This window comes from Vigna unguiculata, chromosome 8 (assembly GCF_004118075.2).
Source record: "Vigna unguiculata cultivar IT97K-499-35 chromosome 8, ASM411807v1, whole genome shotgun sequence".
NCBI lineage: Eukaryota > Viridiplantae > Streptophyta > Magnoliopsida > Fabales > Fabaceae > Vigna > Vigna unguiculata.
In genome coordinates, this window is record NC_040286.1 from 34,256,954 (window position 1) to 34,282,798 (window position 25,845).

Below are 25,845 nucleotides of genomic sequence, written 5' to 3' on the forward strand. Positions count from 1 at the left end.
TATTTTTAATATATTTAAATTTTATTCAACAGAAGTTTACCGGTATTGGAACATAAAATATCTGAATAAAATTAAGTAACGAACAATAATGATGGCAGTGAATGACACGGTGGAAATTAGAATAGGTAAATGTCGTTTTCACAGAACAATTATATATCTGAAAATTCTAGTTTCCCGTGTTGTTTATCTAACACCATGCACAAAATTCAACTTAACACATTCAACAAAATAGAAAAAAAAGAGAGAGACAAATAAAATCAATAGAAGAAGAAATGTGAACGATAATGCATCAAAATTGCAAGATACTTCTAGACGTAACTATTATTTCCTTAATTATTTGGACAAATTTTCAAATGGGTGGAGCCTTACAGAGATATTATTTGTTCCAATTTTTTTTTTTAAATGGAAGCTAATTGAGTTTATAATGAAAAAAATAAAGATGAATATATAAAAACTACATTTATATAGGTAACAAAGTTGTTGATTGTATTTTATCTTAATTTATAATTAAGAGATTTGCACTTCTTTTTTTTTTATATCGATTTGGTTTAGTTTATTTGTGGTTTTATTTTTATACATATATAAACAAAATAGTCAATAACCTGTAAGAATCATATTTATATATAAAAATTTAAAACTTAATCATAAAATACTCATATGTATTAATTAATAGTCAACTATAAAACCAGTAAGAATCTTAACCAAATTAAGAAAAAAAAAATGGTGATTTCTACTGTAATACCAAAAACAATTTTTAAACATATAAAGTTTAAGTATTTTGTTTTTACCGTTTATGGTTGCTGATGGTATATTCAGAATTACTTATTAAAAAACTTAAGAATTAAATATATTTTTTTAAACAATTATAAAATATTATCTCTCATTCCTAAATAAAATTATAAAAATAGTTATACTGTATGAAAAATATATAAAACATTATTTTTAATAAAGACACGTGATACATTTTTTGTGTGACAGAACTATGATATAATCTCCACATGAAAGATGATATATTACAGAACTTTCATGAAATAATAAAACAAAATACTTTATAATTTAATTTAATTATGAAACACAATTTTTATAATATGGACAATAACATGTTTCTCTTTTTAAGTGTTGCATTTTTGTGAAGTTTTAATATTATTTATTTGTTATGACATTGATTATTTTTATTAATTATATTTTTGTCTGCTTCTTAAAATGTGTACCTTAGAGGAAGAACAAAAGTAAAATAATAAATTACACAAAATTTTTATTAAAAGTAATAATTTATCGTTTTTTTTATAATTTTTACAAGTAAAATTCAAAAAAAATAATTAATAGGAATATAATTGTCTTTAAGGGTAATTAAGACAGTTGATTTCAGTTTCATCATTTTATTTAATGTGAGTTGTTTGCATATTCTGATTAAATGTATTTATTTTAGAAAATCAATGCATGTAAATGAATACATTTATATAAAGCATGATATTATTGATTATGCATTACATATTTAATTTATTGAATTTTGTAATAACTACAGTAAAATCACTCCTAATTAGGTAGAAAATTTTCCTTGAAATTCTCACATATTACATAAAAGAATCAATAAATTGAAGTAAAATTTCAATTCTTATTTTAAAAAAATAAAACTAAATAGTTATGTTTCATCTGATTTGATTAGGTTCTTAATACGACAAAAGGAAAAACTCTGAGACACTGAGTTCAAGCGAATCCAGATGTAAATAAAGTTAAAAAAAAAAAAAAAAACCAACATTAAACGATAACGATCGATGAAACTAAGAAACTGCAGCGATGATGTTATCTGGAATTGCACCAATGATATTTTGGTACAGGATAGGTTAAAAAGCATAGGAAAAAAACTCTAGTCCTAAGGTGTTTTTGAATTGTTTATTTAGAAAGGAAAGAAAATGTGAAGGGTGTGTGTGTGTGCAATGTGTATATATATGTGTTGTCCCTCCCTCATCTCTTTCACCTCTTTCTTTCACCTCTTTTCTTTCTCTCTTCAGTCAAAAGAAAGGCCTTTGAGCTTGAAGGGGCACCACCAAAGGCCATAATACATTACCACCACCTTAAGGAATATCCTTTTTGATCCCTTTCTCTGTTACTACTTCCATTATTCTAATATATAAACTCTCTCTCATTCACATACTCTCAATACTAATAATAATAAGGAAAATTACTTCCCCTTCTCTCTCTTTCTCTGTATCATCCTAAAACAGACAAATACTACTTCAAACAAAAACTTTGATATGCAAGTGGCGGCAGAACTTCAACACACCCATCACCACCAAGACACTCCGATGTGCCGTCAAATCCAGCTCACTATAACCGATCACACCCTCTCGCACACCACCGGGGATGGTGCCTCCGACAAGCTCGACGGGGAGGATCTCTTCGTTCCGCCTCTAAACTTCTCCATGGTTGATAATGGCATTTTCCGCTCTGGCTTCCCAGAACCTGCCAACTTCTCCTTCCTCCAAACCCTTGGCCTCCGCTCCATCATGTCTGTCTACTCATCTCAATCACTCTCTCTTATCTCTTTTTTTTTTTTTTTTTTTTCTCTAGTGTTCCTGTTAGCGTGCGTGTCTGTGTCTTGCTTGAGTTTGATGATGCTTTTGGGATTGTTTTTGAGTACCCAATTGAGGAATTGGGAGTAAAGTCTCTTCCTTGCGTGATGTTGCTGATTGTTTGCTTGTTTGATTGGGTGTTTGTTAGATATTTGTGTCCCGAGCCGTATCCGGAGGCCAACATGGAGTTCCTCAAGTCAAATGGGATCAAGCTTTATCATTTTGGGATCGAGGGTCATAAGGTCTCTTTCCTTGGCTTCAACCTCTTTTTGTGCTCTTGTGATTCGTGACTTGATTTGGGTTTGATTGTTTTATGATTCAGTAACTCTCTAGATAATATTCTTTTCAGGAATTATAACTACCAAACAAGATAACATACATAAAATCAATCGAGTTTTCTTGGAAGATAAAGTTCACTTGTTCTCCTTAATTTTTTCTGTGAATCAAGTTTATGTTTTAACTTCTCTGAAAAAGCAGAGTTGCATGAATTGATTTTAACGCGAGGAATTTAATTTATCTTACTGAGTAAGTGCTTCTACAGGAAATTTATCCCAAGTTCTTAATTTGATTTTGATTGTTCTTTGTCTTGGCAATTTGCACTAAGTTTACAGCAAAAAGAAAAATTAATAGCTTGCACTGAGATCAATGGACATTTATCTAATCCAGTTGACCTGTCATTCTCATTCTCTTTTATATGGTTAATATACATACTTTCTTTCATCTCTCGAGGCATGGCTGTGGATAATTAGTGACCTGATGAACTGTTAACGTTATATGGGTGTTTTGGTTTCAAGTACTGTTTAACCAGACGGGTTTTTGACAAGCTTGGGAGGAAAAAGAGGGGGCGTAAAGCTGGTTTTTGGCATTATTACTTCTTCAACGAGTTTACTTGCTATTCCTCTTCTTCTTCTTCCTCTCCTCCTTCTATTCTTGCTTGCGTCTTCTGGGGTAACTTTTTGAAATGTCCCTAACTTTATAAAGTGCTTTAGGAAAATGTTTGTTTGGAAACTTGTGCTTGCTAAATTTTACTATCTCAGCTTTTTAGGTACTATTATTATATTCTCATGTCAGTTTTGGTCTTGTTATTGTTCTGGATTGGATCTATTGTTTTAATTCTTGAGCATATTTCTGTGCGAGAGAGACCTCTTCAATCCTCACCTGTGTGTGGATAGTGGAAGTATTTATTACCAACATTAGAAAATGTAAATCACGGTTGATGGAATCCTAGCTGGCATGTCAAGTCTTTTTCCCTGGTTATCTAAAATTATCACAATCATTGGTTTTTCGAGAATAATCAACAGTTGAAGATCATGTATTATACTTGCTGTCTGTATAATGGGACCATTTGAAAACCAAATCTGCTAAAAAAGAGAACAGATTTGCTATTTGATTATACTGAAAGTACAAGGTAGCGAAGGGGGAAAGAAATTAATAACTGTACAAAAGTAGCACCAAAGTCATGATCACCTAGGAAAGATAAGAAGGTAATCAAGGAAGTGGAAATCTTAAGAGTATAGAGAATATTTCATTAGTACATTTGGAGATGGAATTTATATTACTGGTAGCTTAGGGCATTTTGTGCGTTGCATTTGGATATGCCAGGTGAGGTGATGTAGAGTGCACTCACTATTCTTAATCAAAAAATCAAGCTTTGTGATTGTAATTAATTTTATGGTTTATGATATATTTACTTGATTTTGTCAAAAATTTTAACAGTAGATTGTCTACATAGTACACGTTATTATCTGAAGGCCATTTTGTCACTCTAACTCTAGAAAAACAAGATCCGTTGAATTAACATAGATATACTTTACCCTTATTGTTGAATTCCCAACTCTCTAATCCATGAATTTTGTTTGAATACTAACTTTTTGACCAATCTATATGTCAAGGAAAACAAGGGGAAGCAATTCTTTTAATAAAGCCATTTTTTATAATCATATCTGACTTGTGTTTCCTTAGTTTTGGAATTGCTTTCATGCCCTTTTCCTATCTTTTTTCGTTTTTGTGTAACTTCTATGAATTGGAGAATGTTCTGATGTCTTCTAAAGTTCATGGTTATTCATATGTGACAATCAGAGGAAAAGATGATTGTTAGATGAATGGGAATTGAGTGATGGTTTATTCTATTGTGTTTATTGTGTAGGATTTAGGTCGATATATATAGATAGGTTAGTAATAGAATAAAAGCTTATCTTGGATCCCATAAATAATAGTTAGGTCAATCACTGTTGGTAGTTGATGAACTCATAAAAGGGGTCAATTTTTGTACACCAGAACTGTAAACAATATTACACTATCAACTAATAAGAAACAGTTGTTGATACAAATTTTAAGGTAAGTATTCTCAGACTTACCTTCTGTAACAGTATTTAATTAAAGTAGCATAAACTATTTATTCTTCATAAATTGTGTGATATTATCTTCAAATAGTATTTTAGCCACGCCCTCTCATCCCTTCCTTTTCTTTACCATCAAGTTTAGTATAGATAAAAGATGATAATAGAACTTTGATTTATGTTGGCGTAGCAAGATTTTGATAACTTGAAATCTCCTTTAACATTATGAAACATGTGGATCCAGGAACCTTTTGTGAACATCCCAGAGGACACAATCCGTGAAGCGCTGAAAGTTGTCCTTGGTATGATATAGCTCTTTAATGTTATTATTAATCATAACTCTGTATAGTTTGAGCTATTCATTTAGCAGCAATAACTTTTGGTGGCCAATAATGCAGATGTCAGGAATCACCCGGTTATAATTCACTGTAAGCGGGGAAAGGTGAGATCTTTTCTGGATTTTTTTCTGCCCACTTTTGTAATATCTACACAGAAGAGTTTTTCTAGTTAAATTGTGGTAAAGTGTTTGTGATCTGTGTGCAGCACCGAACGGGTTGTTTAGTAGGATGCTATAGAAAATTGCAGAAGTGGTGCTTGTCATCTGTGTTTGATGAGTACCAGCGGTTTGCAGCTGCAAAAGCAAGAGTTTCAGATCAGAGGTTCGTAGAGTTGTTTGATATTTCGAGCATGAAACATTCGCCTATACCCTTTTCATGTCTGAAGAGGTAACAGACGAAGTTATATGGTTTGCTGAGTTGGGTTTACTTTCTTTAGTTGGTGAAAGTGAAGCCCATGTTCTTAGATTAAATAAATAGGAAAAGGTGATGAACTCCTTCAAAGGAATGATTCTTCTTCTCCCATTCTTAAAATAAGAAAATTGTAGGCATAGTAGATAGCCTTACCTACCCATATTTGTATGTGTTATCTTATCCTTCTTCTTCATCTTCCATACTTGGCCCTTTGTGTACCTCACCGGTCATTCACCACCTTTTATTATTTTCTTTCTCTTCTTTTGCTTTATGTTCCCTTTTTCTGCTCTACTATTCATCAACAATGAGTGTAGATATGTCTTGATTTTTTCTTGAGGCTCAGAGAAATTCAAGAAGGCTACAAGAATGCCTTGTTTGTCTGCCCAGAATCTTGTTGGGTAGTAAAAGCAGAGAAACTTGTAATGTTGTTTTTCTTATTCAGTTGACGATAGTTCAGTTCTGTGTTGTGGTTATTCTTGCACTAGTTGCATGCTGCTGCTGCTGCTGAGGAACTGTTTCTAATTCTATCATACAACTTATTTTCTAAATATACGTAATTTTCAGATTTTGATTGGATCTTATTCATTTAATGTCTACTATAGTTATAGTAGTGAAACATTTTTTTGCACGAGAATATTATGGAAAGTTAGATGATAAACTTGTTAACGAATGTATGCGAATGGAGTGTCAAAATAGCAATAAAAGAAGGGAACTAAATATTTTTCTTAATTATATTTTTTAATAGTGGAACATGTTTCTTTTGAAATAGAAGTTTAAGAAGAAAATGATGAATAATAAATGTTTGAAGTGATATTGTAACACGTAATTTGGATCAACTCGACATGTTATGTTACCTTGTTCTTTACAACATATATATTTTCTTCCCACATGTTATTATAATATTTTGATTTCTCAATTAATATGTGTGCGATTTATTAACATTGTAAAAAAGTGAGCCTTGAGTTTTTACGAGAGTTTTTCATGGTAATTGTTTTCTCAATTAAAAAAAATAAGATAAAATAAAACAGTTTGGACTATAACACATTCTCTGAAATTTTGATTTAGCCAGAAATATAAATTCATTGTCAAAAAATATTTGAAAGTTGTAGGGAAGTATTGTTAAAGCAAACTGCTATAATTGTTCAATATATTGTTTATACAGATTTTTATATTAGTATTATTTTATAAATAAAATGCATTCTGTATATTATCGTATTTCGACTAAATGGATTCACTGATAGTTAATTAAACAATCATAATCCTTAATTTTATACTTGGTTAGCATAAACAAAGTCAAAATAATGACTATTAATATGTTAACGCATTTTTTTTCATTGTTTGAATTACATTTTTTTTCTTCTACCTTTTAAATGTATTTTTAGATATTTCCCTGACGTTTTAAGTGTTATTTTTTCATTATTAATTATACATATTTACGAAAATTCATTAATAAACTTGAATGATATAAATTGGACATGTGCATGAAGGACGAGTTATTCTAATAAATGATTTTTTAATTATTATCTTGTAATATCCTTCGCTCCCTCTCCTCTCTAATATCTATAAGAAATCTCAGACATCAAATTTGAGATAAAAACAAAATAATTTCGTTCTGATGTAATTTCAGTCATAAAATAAATTTACACCTACATCATACAATATATTGATCATCAAATTATTACTACCATTTACAAAAGTTAACATATTATTCAATTCACATAAATTATTAACACATTTCGAAAGATTATAACTAAATTGTTCAAAGTTTCAAAATGGATTAATTACAAAATTTATTGAAAATTAAGGAAAAAAAAATATATTTAATCCTAAATATAATGTCAATAATAAGAAGAAAAAAAACTTGACCTGAATTCTTATTAAAATTAAACTCTAAATAAGATAAAATAAAACTTTGTTTCTCATGTATTTTAACTCCATGTGTGTGAATTCTCTACATATGTGCAATTTCTTTATGGGCAATAAACTTATTTTGTTTCTTGGTATGTAATATGTTTATAGTTTGGAGTGAAGGAAGAATAGCTGCAGTGTGAATGTTACTAAAGAAATGGCTGAACTGAAGCAACCACTGTGAAGGATGGTTTTTCTATTGTGCTGCACACACAATATGGGCCTCCATTTTTTTTAATTCTTTTTTTAGGCCCTCTAACACGTTGGGTGATAGGTTACAATTTGCAACTTTCTTTCTCTTTTTAGGAACATCAATAAAGTACAATTTCAACGTTCTAAACCATGTCGTTTTTAGCTTAATTTACTTAGATTAATGAAAGAACTTCAAGCTTTTCATGAAATAAAGGTTGGATTAAGGAATACTAATCAAGGGACTAATTTATGATTAGCCACAGGGATTTAAATTGATAAGAAATGTATTTACAATGGGATTCAAAATTCTCATTTCAATGTTTTGCTCAAATATCAATAAATTTGTGATAATAGTTCTTAATCATGAATTCCCTAAACTGGTATTCTATCTTACTCTGCATTAATTGACACGATTGATGCATTTATCATTGATTGATATGGTTGGTGCATTTGTCATTCATGGTTATCATTAGTTAAGCTTTAAAAGAAAAAGAAAAATGGTTGCAAGAATAAATTACAACAAGATAAGGTGCCATATTATGTTTGTAAATTGCTTATACTTAAGCAAATAACATCTTTTCGGTTCATATCAATAACATTATTTCGAAGGTTGTTCATCTTCTTTGCTGTTCTTATTTCCTCTCAATCCTAATGTTGGTAAAAAAAAAAACACACACACACACACACACATATATATATATATATATATATATATATATAATATGTTGTTATGGTTTATTGTAGCTATGCATGGTTGGCACAGAGCTAGTATTGTCATGGTTTTTGGGAAGCATGGTCCTTAGAACATCTTTTATTGGTTGTAGTCATAAGTGGTGCTTAGTTTGTACTAGAGGAACACGACATTCAAGGTATGGAACATTGATGAGTATTTATTTAGTTCCATTCCTTTTAAGTTTATTTTAATATTGTTTATTTTTTTAATCCATTTTTTGAAATATATATATATATATATATATATATATATATATATATATATATATATATTTTAAGTGCTTAGCTAGTGAAGAATTATCTTTCAAGTTTATTAGTTTCCTAATAAAAAATGTCTACTTTAAAGAATTTTTAAAACTCAAACAAATACTTTAAAGAATAGTTTAAACTTAAACAAATGGAACTAACATACAAGATAGTGAGATCAAAATACATGTTTGTTTAGAAGAGACTTTTTTTCTTCTTCTAAAAATAGAGCAATTATCAACTTATTTACAAATGTTGAATTTAATCAGTCCAATCATTAAATTACATTATGTATATAATTAATTATTAAGTTACATAACTTTTACAAATTTAATATATTTTATGATAATGTTATCAAAGGTGTCATTTGTCCATGACAGTCGAAGTGGATAATATGTTTAGATTGAAATTGATCTAAGAAATGAAAAAGAAAAGAAGTTATTGATTAAAAAGAATATGGTCCCCAATAATAATTTGCATCTTGATTATAACTGTACCAAAGAAGTGATTCATGCATATTATATAGAATAGTGGAAGTGGTCCAAATCAACACCCAATTTGTGAGGACAAAATATGAAATTAGATGCAAAAAGGACCACTTGTGGATCTAACAGACTGTATTTGAGCAAATGCGAGGTAGACTACATGGCCCAAAAAAACACAGATAATTGTGGGTGGGCCCAAAACTCAATTCAACTGTTCACAGGTCAAAGTGTGTTAAGGTTTATGAATACTAAACCTTTTACAAAGGTTGCTTTATATGAGTGATGAATAATCATCCCTAACCATACAGATAAGGATAACATTATCAACTTTGTGAGGTTCAATCAAAATCAAATTCTATGAACTAAGAATCAAAATAGAAGACACTTCAACAAATTACAAAACATAGTTTCATGGCCATGGATTAAAGTTTGTATCATTATAATATGATGTGTTTGCTTTTTGAAAAATTGTACAAATATTTTTTAAGCTCTAATTTGAATATATCATGAGTTTTACATGAAATGTGATATTTGATGTTGCATTAGTTTGTTTATTTCATCATGTATTTTAGTATTTGTAAATTATTTTTCAACAACTTATAAAACCAATCAAATCCAACCTAAAATAAAAGAAATAAATGGATAGGGTTGGATTTGATCACAAGATCAAACCTGATGGGTGACAAGATTAACCAACAAACTGAATGATTGAACAAAGAATTAATTCTTCCTTCAGAATTGATGTAATTCAATTTGTGAATAATTCTAAGTATTCATTTTCATTAAGAAAATAATAAATTATACATTTTTTAATAACTTTTTTACATAATTTTTTGGTACACTTAATAGTCTAATTTAAGAGTTAAGTAAATTATATATACTTTATTTTTCAATCTTTTGAATATTTTTTAAAAACAAAACTGTAACAAAATTCTGAACATTAAAATAGATAATACATCAAAAATATGATAGTGATCTCAACAATACACTAGTGCAGAAATATCATATTATAATAAGATATTACAACATTTACACGAAAACCGATGTAGCACAGTACGCGGTGGCATTTTTGGAATTTTTGCGAACTGTATTACATCGGTTGCCTTTTAAAACCGATGTAATACCCATTTTTCAAAAAAAAAAAAAGAGAAAAAATCTACCTATTCTGCATAGAACTCATATACTACATCGGTTGCTCCAGAAAACCGATGTAGTACAACCCTTTTTTCCAGCTGGGGTTTCCCCTCATTTTCTCAATTTTCTTCGCGCTTCTTTCTTCTTTCTCTCTTCTCAGCGTTTTCTTCTTTGCACTGTGTTCCACCCCACTCCACCGTCGTCCACTGCGCTCTTCCGCACGGTCACCGCAACTGCTCGCTGTTCTCCGCGCAACCGCACCTCCGCGCAGTCGTTCGCTGTTCTCCGCTCCTCCGCGCAGCCGTTCGCCGTTCACCTTTCTCCGCTCCGTTCGAACTGCCACGCCGCTGTTGGGCCACCTCTTGCGAGCTCTGTCCGCTGGTAGTGGCCTCCCAAAGCCCTAGCAGTTGCGCGGGGAAGCATTAGCGTGGTGGCTTGGTGAGAGCGTCGCGTCCCTTCCTCCCGTCGCTTGCCCTCGCACTGCCTTCCTTCCACCGCACCACCGCACCACCGCTTTTCCTTCCACTGCACCGCCGCGTCGTCGAGGGTTCTCTGACGTTGGTGGTTCCCGTTTATTGCTGGTGCCGCTGCTGCCACCCGCTACTGCCACCGCTTCCCACTGCTGCCACCGCTTCCCGTTGCTGCCGCCGCTGGTCCCCTCATCTCGTCTGTTGTTGCTGCCCTCTATTGGGTTGTTCAGGGATCCTCTAACTGTTGCATTGCTGGTCTGAAGGTTCAAACACAGTACGCAAAAATTTTCAGCTTCTAACGATTAGTTTTTTAAAATTTGATATAATTTTAATTTCTTATATTTATTAGAATTAAATTATATTCAGACTCTGTTTTCTTTTTTTCAAGGCTTACATCGGTTAATGTGACCAAGGTTGTATGTTGTAGATATTACATCGAGTCCTTGGACCGATGTAATATTTGAAACACTTATTACATCAGGTACTACTACATCGGTCATTAGACCGATGTAATAAACCCAAAATAACCGATGTAATAGGCCTTTTCTGCACTAGTGATACCATCTCAAAATATGAAGTCAGAATATTAGTATTTTCTATATTAAGAAACTTGTTTCAATATACCTAATAATAGTAAATCATGTTTAGTATAATTAGTAATATGGTTATGATGAAAGTAATGAATGATATAATATATTAAAGATATCACATTGATTAGAATTAAAATAGATTCACAATATATAAATATAGATTCAAATCCCATCTTATATTATATACTGATTTGTTCATTTTTAAAATATAGTTATGTAAAAGAGAGATTTCATTGGTTGATTGTAATTTTTTTACAACATTAGCATATGACTTAAACTAAAAATTAGCATATGTGTTAAACTAAAAATTAAAAGACATAATGAATAATGCAATATAAAACGATGAGATAATTCATAAAAGGAAGACCGACAAAATAATAAAATATACTATTATTAAAAAGATTTCAGAAAAAGTCAAAGTTTATTTGTAGGAGTAATTTATTTATGGAAAAAATACTATCAACCTTTTGAAGAAACAATAATAAAATATATCAAAAGATGTGTTAAGGACTTTGTCCTTACATGCATCATTATCAAAAGTTATTCTCATTTTTGTTGGCTTGTATCTTTTAAATAGCGGAAAGAGTGCTTTCACACTACAGATAGATACTTAAGATCGAACAATGAAGGAAAATTTAGAAAGAGTTAAATATATTTTCTTGCCCCAAATTTTAGTAAAATTGGAATTAGTTTTTTTTTTAAAATTTTTTATCAATTTAGTCGTTCATCTTTAAAAATACGTAAATTTAATCATTTTAATCAAATTTTGTTAAGTTTATCTGACGTTTCAAATGCAATTCATGATATTATTTAAATTGTGTATACTGTTAACACATTTTAGCTTTAATGTTAATTCAAATATTATCATAAAATACGTTTAAAATATCAAATAAACTTAACAAAATTTGGTAAGAAGAACTAAATTCACGCATCTCTAAATATAAAAAACTAAATTGGTACAAAATTTTAAAGAAAGACTAATCCCAAAATTTACTGAAACTTGAGATATATTTAACCCATTAAAACCATGAAAATGCTTCCTCAAACATATTCATAGAGTTAGATGTTAGAAGTATAAAAATGTATGCATATATAATGCATTTTTTTGTTACGTTTTTTTTTTAATCAGTAAAGAATGGATATAATTAAGAAAGAACATTTAAAGGTGTTTTAATTCTTATACAAAACAATCTAGTATATATTGATGCTCTAACTTGGCATCATAGCACCTTTAAAATAAAAAGTTAGAACAATAACATAATCCTGAACAAAAATTATGGAATAAACTTGTAAATCCAAACACAAAAATCTAGCAGATTCAGCATAATAGAGTTTATCAGACTCGTAGACGTGTTTGAGTATCTATGTCTGTTTTGGCTGAGACATTTTTTTTCTTTCTCACTTTTGATTATGTGCAAATAAGAGGTTTCACTGCATAGTGCTAACTACCTTTCTGCTTTTCGAGTGTATACTATAAAAGGTGGTTCTCCACTGTCTCAAGTTGAATACTTACGTGGATTTCAAGCTTCTTTTGTGCGTTAAAACAAATTGTGTTGAGTCAATTATTGTGACTCATTCATCGTTAATTTTGTAGAATCAAATTAATGATTTCTTTTTGTTGATGTGATGTTGTGTTACGTCGTACCTGTCTGTATTCATCAATATATTCAATCTTATGTTGTAGTTCTACTCTCTTCTTTAACATTATTACATTTTCAGTGTCATTATTATCTCTTCACATAATCTCATTATATGTGATTGAGTTTCATTATTATTTTTATAAATACAAAATCTCAATTACATGTCATTAATATTCATCAAAATATTTAACTTTTTTTTTTCCATTTAAAGGTCGTTCTAGAACACATGATAAGAACAAATCTAGTAATACTAACAGTTTAACAGTTAGGTTAGATAAGGTAGTAAATAAAAATAACAGCTTAATTATTAAATACTAACAGTTTAACAGTTATGTTTTTCAATATATGTTTAATTTGTATAAATAAAAATAACAGCTTAATTATTAAATACGATGTATAAATTTATTATGACTTTTCTCAGAATTTTTTTTATAAATAAAAATACAATTTCGGGGTTGTCGAGACAAAATGATGAGAGAAGAGAAAGAAGGTGATAAAGATAATGATGAGAAGAAGAAAATTATGGATAATGAGTAAGAGAATATGTGTATATAGATGTTAAAATAATAGATGGAATAGATTTTAATTTGGATTATAATAGATTATACAGAGTAATTTATTAATTTATTTTGATGCATTAAAAATTTATTTTCATTCTAATTTTAATTAATATGAGTCTTGAAGGATTGTGAAAATTGTTAGAAAGTTTGCTCACAAATGGAAAACTTTGTTCAAAATAAAAACCTTTATACATACATGTTCGGACAAGTTGGGAAAATGAAAATAAAAAAGAGAGCGATGAAAATTGTCGATACACGAAACTGATTAAGGAAAATTTTGTGGGAGTAAATACATAAATAAAAATGGAAATGTAAGAAATATAGTTGAATACTATATGGAAAAAGTAAATAAATTCTCTCCAACTATACACTTAAGGAGTTTTTACATAACTTCTTAAAACTAAAATAATTATAATAATTTGGACAAACATTGAACTCTGGGAACTTCATGCATGTCTTTATGGAGTCATTACCATATTTCCTTTCTTGACCTCGAGACAATAATGACCAGATTTATGGTCTAATTGTTTATTTATTGTAAACAAAACAAAAGGTTTTAATTAGAAAGTAACATGACAACCACCTAAGTTTTTTTTTTTTTTTAATTTTTTTTTATTTAAGTTTTATCATTTCTAAATCTACTACTACCTTATAATTGAATATCTTCATTTGGTTGCATCCACGTCCTTTGGCCTACACATTGTTTCAAATAAGTGTGTTTGACCTGCATAGTCTTCTCTCAGCATCATGGTGCCATTAACATTCTGGTGCATTCAACATCACTAAGACACTGTCACTGTGGTCCAAAACCCAACTAGCCAAATTGGAGGCATATAAAGCCAAAAAAGGCAAGAAAATAATGCATAGTAGAGCCAAGACCCAATAAATATTTTTGCTAACCGAGTAGTTATGGTTTTATTATGAAGTTTGATATTTTTGTTGACCATTTTTCCGTGTAACAATCACTTCAACCATAGTAACAAAAGTTATGTTTGTATTCCAACACACAAGTACCAATTACAATACACAACAATAAAGGAACACTGTATTACATTAGTACTTTAACGTTGTTCTAACTCAAATCCAAACATGCACTACGATGACATATTATTACGGCTATTGTAATATTCTTCTGGCAAACAAGTGCACAAAGCTACTTTTCTCGGTTCTTCCAAAGCACACATCTGGTGGCAGCAGTAAAAATATTTAAGCAGTTGCAATTGGACCAAAATTTGATGCTTTAAAGGCTTCAAATCTTGGTTCCTTGGCCTGGAATTTGAGCTTAGCATAGAGCTTCATGTAGTCCTCGAACACAAATTTTGGGTAGAGCTGGATTTTATCCTCTGCTTCTTTCTCCAACAATTCTGGAGCAGGGTAGATGACAGCATCACTGCCAGGGTTGTAGAATGAGGCTATGGACATTCTGGTCCCATCAGTTTGTGCTATCACACGGTGCTCCACACTCTTGTACTTTCCATTGGTGATCACCTGTTTTTTAACCGTGGAGTGTTACGTATTAGTAATATTGTTGCATCTAACTTGTTCGTAGAAATGTCTACTTACAGATATATTATGATTGTATTCAAATTAAGTTGACATATTAGTGTGAAAAAAAAGTTACCTCAAGCTGATCACCGATGTTAACGACGATGGAGTGGCGCATGGGGGGTACGTCAACCCACTGGTCATCTTTGAGCAGCTGTAGGCCACTGACCTTGTCATCCTGGAAGAGAAGGATGATCCCACCGGCATCGGTGTGGGGACGAAGACCCTTCACCAGCTCTGGGTTGGGGCATGGAGGGTAGTTTGCAACCTTGGTGCCAAAAGTTGGTCCTCTTGATCCATAGAAGGCCTTCTTCAGGTACCCTTTTTCTAGACCAAGATTCTCACACAGCAAGTCCAGAAGCTGCTCTGCTAGTTTTTCTAACCTCAAAGCAAAATCCTTCATCACCTTCCTGCACTATCACTTTATGTTATAAAACTGCAGTTTCAATTCTGAAAATTCTGAAATGCAACATGTTCTTGACATGCAATGTGTAATGTTATATATATGTATGTATGTATGTTTGTTGCAGTGTAACCTGTATTCATCGATGAGATCAGGGACCTCTGAGATGTTTGATTCTGGGAGGTGACGCAAGTGGAAGGTGCTCTCCCAGTCCATATCCTTGACCTCAGTTTGAACAGCCTCTAGACCTTTGCTTGCCATTGATTCCTTGAACCTTTCTTCCATACATTTCCTGTAGTGCTCTTTAGTCAACCTCTCCACAGTGTCCAAAACCTCATGGGGTATGCCATGGTTCACCAACTACATAATTTTGAAAGCAAACAGTTAGAAAGGACATTAAGTACCAAGAAAATCGCAAGAACTATATTTGGAGGGCAATGTAGAAAGGAACTAGGTAAGACAAGCATGGGTTCTTGAGGTACCTCAAAGAATCCCCAGTTTTCACAAGCATCTTTTATTTTCTCCATGGTGTCTTTTCTCTCCTCACCATTCAGCTTCTCGAAGTTGATCACTGGGAAGTTAGTCATTTTTTTTTAAACTCAACACTCGTTTTCTTTCTCTCTTTCTTTCTTTCTATCTGCCTCTTCTCTATTACTCTATGCAGATCTGAGTTTGCGAGGGTGGTATTTATAGACCCTTTAAGATATAAGACCAACCACAAAAAAAGGAAAAAAAAAAAAACCGTCGTTAAATAATATAAAAAATATGTTGGAATTTGCTTTCTTTCCTCCCTTGTTTTTATCTACGCTTTAGCCTTTAGCACAGTGCATATGACATAGCAAACGTTTCTTTTGGTTCCGTTGTTGAATTGTCTTGCCACTTAGGTGTAGTTGGACCCACTTGGTGGCTTGTTTCTTTCTCTTGACAATTTGACCAGAACAAGAGAGACTACAACTTCCTCCAATCAATTCTCAATTCTCAAATTTTTCTTGACCTTTATTTCTGAGTCATATGAAGGTGCTTTCTTGGAAGGAGCATAGGAGTTCCAAAATAATAGCGTCCACGTTTTGAAATAAGTTTGGAAGAAGAATTTGTTTTCTCCACTTAATTATTAGCAAGGAGTTTCTCGAGCCAAAAAAGTTGGCAAGATGTGGAATTCTTGCTAAGGGTGTGTGTGCAAATATTGGATTCATTAATATTTAATCTAGATTAGTAATTTCTAAATTAAAGGAAGCTCACAAAAATGAAATGTTTTTTGCGTCCATTTTACTCAATCAAGCAAATTCATTATCCATAGTGCTTGTGTAAAAAAAAGTTTGTGTGGTCCTTCTTGAGAGTGCCGTGTCATTCCTATCCAGTTTATTAACTAGCAACTTCTTTAACATCTTGTTTCATTTTGTACAAAAATATTAAAGCAGCTTTATTTATTTCCTCCTATAGTTTCATAAAGAAGTAAAAGTTGACGAGGTGATAAGGAGATTGAAATAGAACAAGATTCTTCTGGATATATATATGGTTCTAATATAGATTCTAATTATGAAAAAATAAAAATAAAAGATCAACTATTATAGAAAGTATATTAATAAGTGAAGTTTAATTATGTCTATAGTGTATCCCTTATATTTTTGTTCATAGTGTCTTTTATTTCTTCACATTTTCATGTTATTTCCAAGATTTATACACGCGCGATGTTATAGTCTTCAAAATAAGTTGTTTCTACATGTGGAGCCTTATGTCATAATATAATTTTTTTTCTTTCTTATATGAACCCGACCATTACTACTAGCATTTTAGTGATAAAATAGAGAATTATTTAAATATGAATTTTGTTAAATTAATTCAAGCTTAATGCATGCACAGTGTTGTTGGTTGATAAATTTAGCATTAAAATAGGAAATTTTGTTTCTTAACATTTAATTAATTTAATCACTAATTTATTTGTTAATAAAAAACATTGATAGATGATATTAAAGATAAATTTAAACTCTAATTCACAAATTAATTATAATTTTTTATTTATAATAAAACTATTTCAAATATCAATAACTTTTAGTTTATAAATTGATAATAACTAAATATTTTATTTCTACAATTTAATTTTTTTTTCTTGTATTGTCAATTAAGAACTCAAATAATGACCACATAAAGATAAAATTGCTAATATCATCCGACTTCATTGACTAAAAGTAGAATTATGAAATTTAAATGAATAAGAAAAATAATCGGAGGATTAAAAGATATAATATATCCAAATTAAAGGATTAAAATTATATTAAGGTTTTCAATAAACTTAAAAAATAAACTATTTCAGTAAATTAAATCTAAATGAAAAATGCTTAGTAGATCATTATTAACTTTTTAATAATATATGGGACTTAAAAATACTCTTGATCCCCTAGTTATTAAATTTTGATTTCAACTTCCCTTCCCCTTAGTATTCTTAACTGTCTAATTTCGTTTCATATATATTACTTGATCTTCTCAACATTAAATGTTGACATAGAAACAAAGAACAATATAATGTCAACATTTTCATTAAATATGATGTCAATTTACTAAATTGATATGATAATATATCTGTCCACAATTAAAAGTTATTAAGATTGATTCTAGAAATAAAATATAAAAGATGATAAATTAAAAGAGAGTTATGATTAAGAAGTTGAGACAAACAAATAATATGTTTGAAATGGTGAAGACTTAAGAAGAGACACTTTGTTTTTGCTAAAGAAAAGAGATTCTAAAACTATTTGTTTTGGTAAAAAAAAATGAAAAGAAATAGAAAATAAAAAATATAGATATTATATTTATGTGGTTTGTTTGGAAGTAAATAAAGAAGAGACAAGTTATTTGTGCGATTTTTTTTAAGTGGACCGAAATAAAAGCAAGTTATCTCCTTTTTTTTTTTCTTTAGTTTTCAAAGAATTTTAATATAACTAAATGAAATTATTTTAAAGAAACCACTATCTAAAGGTATATTTTTTTAAAATATATATTCTTTTCATATAATTTATTTATTTCTTAACTATCTCTTTTCTTTCATTCTAATAATAATTAGAAATAACTTTTTTTCTTTTACTTCTATAACTCCAAATATCATATATTTTCGTCATCCCTTTCTATACATTTCTCGTGGAAACAAAATATAAGAATGGATTTACGGAAGCAATATTCTTGTTAAAAAAGGACAATTTGTGGACACCTACCCACAATCCCATTAATGGATTTACCATAATATTATTCATTTTACTCTTAATCGTATTGGTATCTAATAATATTTGAAATAGGTTTAAAATAAAAATAACATACAATCATATTTATATTACGTATTTTAAACACAACTGAATATTTGCATTATTCAACATTCAATATTTTCAAACACAATCCTAGAATTAAAAATATATATATATATATAGTGAGAAACTAGCATCTCAAAAAGCTAATTAAGATTCTGTTCCGTAGAAATAATAAAAAATCTTGAAGACTGTATGATAAAAACATGAGAAAGTAGCATCTCATATTTAAAATAGTATCTACAAAAATTAGAGTATTAAAGTTATCAACCATGTTTTTAATTAATCCCATGTGCAGCCCTCATCATTAACTTGGAAGATACTAAATAATATCTCACCATGCATGAATTAAGATCAAGATAATAAAGGAAGACAATTTAGTCTTTTTTTCTTCAACTTAATCTAAATATAATAATAATATTTAATTTCCATTTAAGCATTTCTTAATTTACGTTCTTAACCTTAAATATTTAAAATAATATCTAACTTGTGTGCATAAGAAAACTCTAACATAGCTACATCATACGCGACGCTATCAATATGATTCAACCTGAAAAATCATTTTGCGGCCATGAATTTAAGAAAAAGAAAGTAGTCTTATCGATTTGATACTTTCCTTATTTTTTATTCATTAAAATTGAAGATCAATATCAAATAATGTTGGAATTATATTTTATACAGTCATTTAGAAATCGTATTAGTTTTATTAATTTTACACAAATAAATAATTTGACAACAATTTTATTTCAAAACCTTAAAATAATAGAGTTATGAACCTTTATTTTTATATAATACTTAACTTTGTTTATTTTATGTAATGTAGAACTTTGATTTATACTTAGATTATTTCCAACAAATAATTATCACACCAAAACAACCCTAGATCCTAAATCAACATAATTAAATTCCTTTTATTTTTTTTATTATTGCGTCATGGTCATTCCATTCTTATAGTTTTTTCTTTATTTTGAATTATTGTAAATTTTATATTAATATGCTATCAGTTAAAAAAATTATCAAAATTTTTAAATTGACGATAACAAAATTATTGAAAACTTGAAATGTAAACTGGCAGCCATTAACGTTTTTCTTTGGTTCTCCTTGACCTTAGTTAGGTTTAGAGGAAATGTTACTTGTGATGGTTTGCATAGAAGTTGTGTGTTTTTTCTTCTTCTTAATTAATATATAATGCTATAACTAACAAGTCTAAAGGTTTGAACGAAAAACCTAATTAAATGGTTGAAGTTGGTTTTAATAAGTCTCTACGTCAATTTATTCGGAAACGTACACATCTTTGTCACTATAGTTTGTTCAACTCTCATTATAAATTCACTCTAGAATTCGCTTCAATCATTATGTTTCCATGAATCGTGTTGATTTATGTAAGAGTGTGAGATGAATCATTTTTAGAATGTAATTATTTTTATTGAAGAAATATTTTATTATAAAATATGTTTTTCGTGTTAAAAAAGCATATTTTATTATTGAATATTTTTTGTTCATTGTTCACACACATGTTTGTAATGAATTTGAATGTTAGGTTATGCTTTTGAATTTTTTGGATTTATGTAGACATATTATTTGTGCCATTTTATACAACTCTTGTCACTCACCACCAATTATGGAGAGATGAAGCCCTCATTTTTATTTAAGAACTTATTACAAAAAAGAACAAATCCTTCATTTTTATACAACAACTTACAAAAAGGATAAACATTAGAGTTTCATTCAATTCAAGTTAAAAATATTAAAAAAATAAATATCAATAAATTTTGAACATGTCATTTTTTCGTTTACCACATAATACAACACAACTAAAAAAGTTACAAATCGAAACCAAAAATTAATGCTTAAATTTCACAGAAATTAAACTAAAAGAATTTTTTTTTTTACAAAGACTTTTTTAACCTATATGCTTGAATTTAACAATTCATTCAAACTTACTATGGTTCAGCTATTGTTCTTTTTTTTTTTCTTAAGAAAGTTATACAGTAAATGATAAAAAAACTTTTTACGATAATTTAAAGCTTTTAATATTTGTTATACTTTTTATCACCATAACCTTGCCTAAAGACCATAGAAGAATATTTTTTTAGTTATATTTTTTAAAATCATAACAAAAAACAAAACTATCACACTCGGAAAAACTTGTTACGCCACGTTTGGCATGTGAAATGTTCATTGCCTTCCATGTGCTATCCAGAGGAATAATATTTTTTTGTGCATTGAAGAAAAAAAAGTTATTAAAATGTGTTTGCTGATGTAATATATATATATATATATATATATATATATATATATATATATATATATATTATTTGTAATACTTACTTAAAAGTTATATCTTACATAAATTTTAATTATCTGATAACATAAGTTTTTACACCAATTAAGCATTGGCGTTAAACACAAGAAAAGTCAAATATGAAAAAATGATTCATATTATTATCTTAATTTCATAGAATTAGAACCATTTATTTCCATGGATGTAAGATTTAAAATTTCATCCCCACGAAATAGCGGTTTATTTATATAAAGTAAAACAATGTCAATCTCAAACCTTCTCTCATTTTTATATAGGGAGTTCAATTCATAACAAGATAAAACAAAGAATGGTTGAAAATGTAAGAGGGGTGAATTGATTGAAAAGTGTTAAAAAAAAAAAAAAAAAACTCACTTGATGATAAGAGAATTTTAGTGAAATGATTAATGAACACCAATAATAACAAAAATAAAAAATAATAAGAAAAATAAAAATAGAAAACATAACAAATTTTTATAGTAGTTTGATTCTTTGTGAGTTTATATTTAGTTAATCCAAGTGACTTACGTTGAATTTTTCAGTTAAAATCATAAAATCCCCAATTACAAAAAATATATATATGTAGAAACATCATTCAAGAATATTTACAAGAGTAATGAAACGCTATATATATTACCTACGACACAAAAATATCAAATCAAATTACCAAAAAATAAAGAAATATATCACCTAAATATGGACTATACAAAGAAAAATGGTATAGTAGGACCAGTTTCCCTTAATGGTTCTTGGATACTTATTTTTCAAACAAGATGTAATGTATACTAATGGAAGTATTTCTTACAAAAAAAAAAAACAACAACAAGATTCTCTTTTTTTCAAAAGTATATGCGCTCATTGAATGAGAGACTATTGGTTTTGAAATAGTTTTATGATTATTGTCTATGTAATCAATTATGATTAAATATAGTCTATTATTATGTCTTCATATATTCTAGAAACCATCATTTTGAATCGACATAATTAATTATTATTAAACATAATCAATTATTTATGAATTAAGTTTCTTTTTATAAATGCTTAAAACATAATATATTATTATCTCGAATAATTAATTATTTTTAAAATGAGTGAAAATCAAATTTTGGAAAATATAATTGATTATTTTTTAACATAATCGATTATATAATTATTATCACTCACCATAAAAAATTATGTTAAAAAAACATAAAATCAATTTTTCAATATAATTTATTTAAAATTATCTTTAAAAAAATTCATATTTTACCTTTTTTCAAATTAAAAAAAAGGTCATAGAAGAACCAATAACACAAAGTAAAAGTAAAAAAGACTATTAAATGAAACCATCATGCTATGCTAACAGATTTCTCATTAAAATACTAAATTTTGCATAAATGAAGTTTACTTCTTATTACCTAATTAAAGTTTTAAGTTTAAAAAAAATATTGTGAAAAGGAAAACGTTAAAGATACCTAACTTACTCTTTAAAATATGATTTAACAATGAAATATATGATTATAACTTAATACTAATAGATATTCATCCTCTAGAACTATATCTCACATGTAAAAGCATAAAATAACTTCACATGTGAAGCTAAAAAGAAAACTTGATCATATTAAAATTTCGATCGATAGAATTGATCTAATTCTTATGGTCTTTTATAGAAAACATGCAAAGAAGAAAAAGATGAATATATGTTGGGTCGATGAAAATAATACATTTTTGAAAAGTTTCACATCAAAGTAATATAAGAGTTTATGGTTATAGCTTATCTTGATATTTGACATAAGAAAAGATTAATTTTTTGTTGTTGGAAAATCATCATTAGTTACTCAAGTTGCAATGACATTTGCAAGTGTTTATCAAATGTGATATGGATAAATTTGATGGAATGATCACTTTTTAGTTTGTGCAAACTCAAGTTAAAAGATGTGCTGATATAGTCTGGATTAAACAAGACGTCAAAAGGAGCACGAACATTGACTAATATTGATATATGCTGTGTGATAATTATACATTAACATTGGTTAACATTGATGCAGTGTAAAGTAAAAGGTTGAAAGGCCACATGCATTGGGTAATATTGATGTAGGGTGAGATGATTATACATGGACATTGGTTAGCATTGATGCATGTTTGTAGGGAAAGAAAATTCTTGAAAGGTTTAATTCCAAGTGAAATATACTCTTTATGGTGGAGTATGAATGATTATTGGTGTAGTTAATGGAGATAAAAAAAATGTGTTTATTTTAATAATGATGAAGATCGTTGGGTTTACGAAAATAATCCATCTTCAAAAGTCTCACATCACTTAAATAGTGAATGATAGTAGCTATATAATAAATTTAAAGTTCATAGTATTTGGACACCTCCCTAAAAGCCACTCTAAACTTATATTTAACTTTTCTAAAAGTTTTCACATATTATTACTTTTGGATCGTTAACTGTTGTTTTTCTTCTTTTTAGTTCGGAGTTTTCACTCTGATTGTTTTTATCTTATTTTTTTATTAAATTATTGGTGATAATACATAAAAATTATATATATAACTCTATAAATTTAAAATAACCAAATATTTGCTTTTTATCTATTTTAAAGTTTATTTTTATACTCATCCTTACGCATTTAATTGAACAAGATGTGTGAGCTGTCGTAAATTTTATGTTAAGTATTCAACTTTTATGACTACCAATAAATCAACTAATTTTACTTTATTTAAACGAGATATTTCTAAATTTCTTGCATTTGTAATGATTTTTTTTTTTAATTTGTTTTATCAAATTTAAAGAAAGGATAAATTTAATAAAAACATTTCATTCTTAAATGAAACTGGTTCAATCAAATGATACTAACTAAGTTTTTTTTTTTTTTTTTTTTTAACTCTGTTCTAGTATCTCCATTGTACATGCACCAAAAAACTGGTGAGTATGTTTTGGTTGTGGAACACATGAATCAAATTAAATATGCTTTTATTTCTTTGGGTCCAGAGGAAAAAGCCAGGTGCATGAATGGTTACTACATTTTTTAATTAGGTAATAAGAAAAAGCCAGCTGCATCCATTATCTTCTTCATTATGTGCACCACTTTTGCTTTTGTCTGGAGTTATATTTTCGTAAGGCTCACATTTTTTTGCTTTCAAAAATGGATACAAATTTCTACGTCCACATTACAAAAGCCGAATATTGGGTGCAAATCCTATAAAATATTGATAATTAATCAGCCTAAATAACTTTTTTTTTTTTTACATTTACTAAAGAGAGAAAAATGTAAATTTCCATTTATCATATAAACGTGTTTAGGTATAATAATTATGTTCATATTATTAATGCCATTTGCCAAATCTTTGAAATGTAATTATGCTGAATTTGGGATCTTGTGAAAATTAGGTCAAAGTTTAACAGAGAGAATGAATACTAGATGCAAAATGATGAGGAGTGCGTGTTTTTTTAATCTAATTTACCATAATTACATATCAGTGAAAGTTATGCAAAGCCTATAAGTCAAATTTAACAACACAGATTTCAAAGATAGAAGAACATTGCTAATCTTCATCATGCAATTAGTGTTTAAAAAATCCCAGTTAATAAGAAAAGGAGATGAACTTTATCTAAAAAATGTGATAAGAAAATTGGTTTCGAATGGAATCAATTCTTGAATGCCCTGTTAATCATTTACAGGAAATGGAATTCTACCAACCTATGAAAGTTGAAACATATATGTATATATGTTTGTAGTCAATATAAACTAAATACGATAAAGTCTCAACTTAAGTAAATATAAAAGTTTACTTATAATATATCAATTATCAATGTATAATTTTATCTGAGAAATTTATTTTGTGAGAATAAGTTAAACTAATTTCCCTTCTTACTATGTTATGACAACTTAAAAATCTATTAATTTGAATCTTGTCACTTGTGTTGTATTTTTATTGTGCTTTCATAATATACTAATTACTATTAATTTTGACGTTTTAAAATATATTAAAAAAATATTTAAAATATCAATATAATAGTGTACTTTTGATGTTCAAGAGATGATAGTACAAAAAAAATCAGTAAAAAATCTGGATTCGGTGAGAGAGCAGAAACAGTCAAAGATTAAAAGGATAATATGAGATACTTGAAAAAGTTGTTGGTGCAGGAAAAACAATTGGGAGTGCACGAAGAAATCCTCTTAATTTTTGGTGACAAGAACGGGCCCAGATTTAGGCCATGGAAAATGAACAGAGGCCCAAGCCGTGACACACTCACGAGAATTAATTAACACAATTGTTTGTCTTTCCATATAAATTAAAATAAAATATTTTAACAAGAATATTTTTAAGACCTCTTTTGAATGAAAGTGTGTAAGGTATTTTTCTTAAATAATTTTTCTTATTTTAACTTCTTTTATCTCTTTCCGTATAATTTACTTTTATTTTAAATTGAATTTTATTATCTTTTTTAAATGATCAATACTTAAACTAGACTCGTATGACAATATAAATTATTTATTATAAATATAAAATATAGTTCATGTGAAAAAAATGACTCACAGATGTCCGTGTCACTCTCCCTAATATATCGTGTCAGTTTTAAAAAAAGAAAGGTTATTATTTAAGTTTCATAATAAAATTCTCAATATCATACCAATTCTTTCCTTCATCTAGAATGTTCTACCATTTGTTTTGATTTCTTCAACTACAATTAATGCTAAAAA

General features: G+C 28.7%; 2 protein-coding genes across 2 annotated transcripts; one reads left to right on the top strand and one right to left on the bottom strand.

Moving 5' to 3' along the window:
• The first annotated feature begins 1,965 nt into the window (after positions 1-1,965).
• On the top strand, positions 1,966-6,242 carry LOC114194767 (tyrosine-protein phosphatase DSP1-like). The gene is made up of 5 exons (XM_028085166.1): positions 1,966-2,509; positions 2,722-2,815; positions 5,157-5,214; positions 5,311-5,354; positions 5,456-6,242. The coding sequence occupies exons 1-5, from the start codon at positions 2,256-2,258 to the stop codon at positions 5,639-5,641; spliced, it is 636 nt and encodes a 211-aa protein (XP_027940967.1). The 5' UTR covers positions 1,966-2,255; the 3' UTR covers positions 5,642-6,242.
• Positions 6,243-14,572: 8,330 nt separating this feature from the next.
• Positions 14,573-16,246, bottom strand: LOC114193022 (1-aminocyclopropane-1-carboxylate oxidase). The gene is made up of 4 exons (XM_028082711.1): positions 16,049-16,246; positions 15,700-15,926; positions 15,240-15,573; positions 14,573-15,106 (listed from the first exon to the last, which is right to left on the bottom strand). The coding sequence occupies exons 1-4, from the start codon at positions 16,151-16,153 to the stop codon at positions 14,825-14,827; spliced, it is 948 nt and encodes a 315-aa protein (XP_027938512.1). The 5' UTR covers positions 16,154-16,246; the 3' UTR covers positions 14,573-14,824.
• Between the last annotated feature and the right edge of the window lie 9,599 nt (positions 16,247-25,845).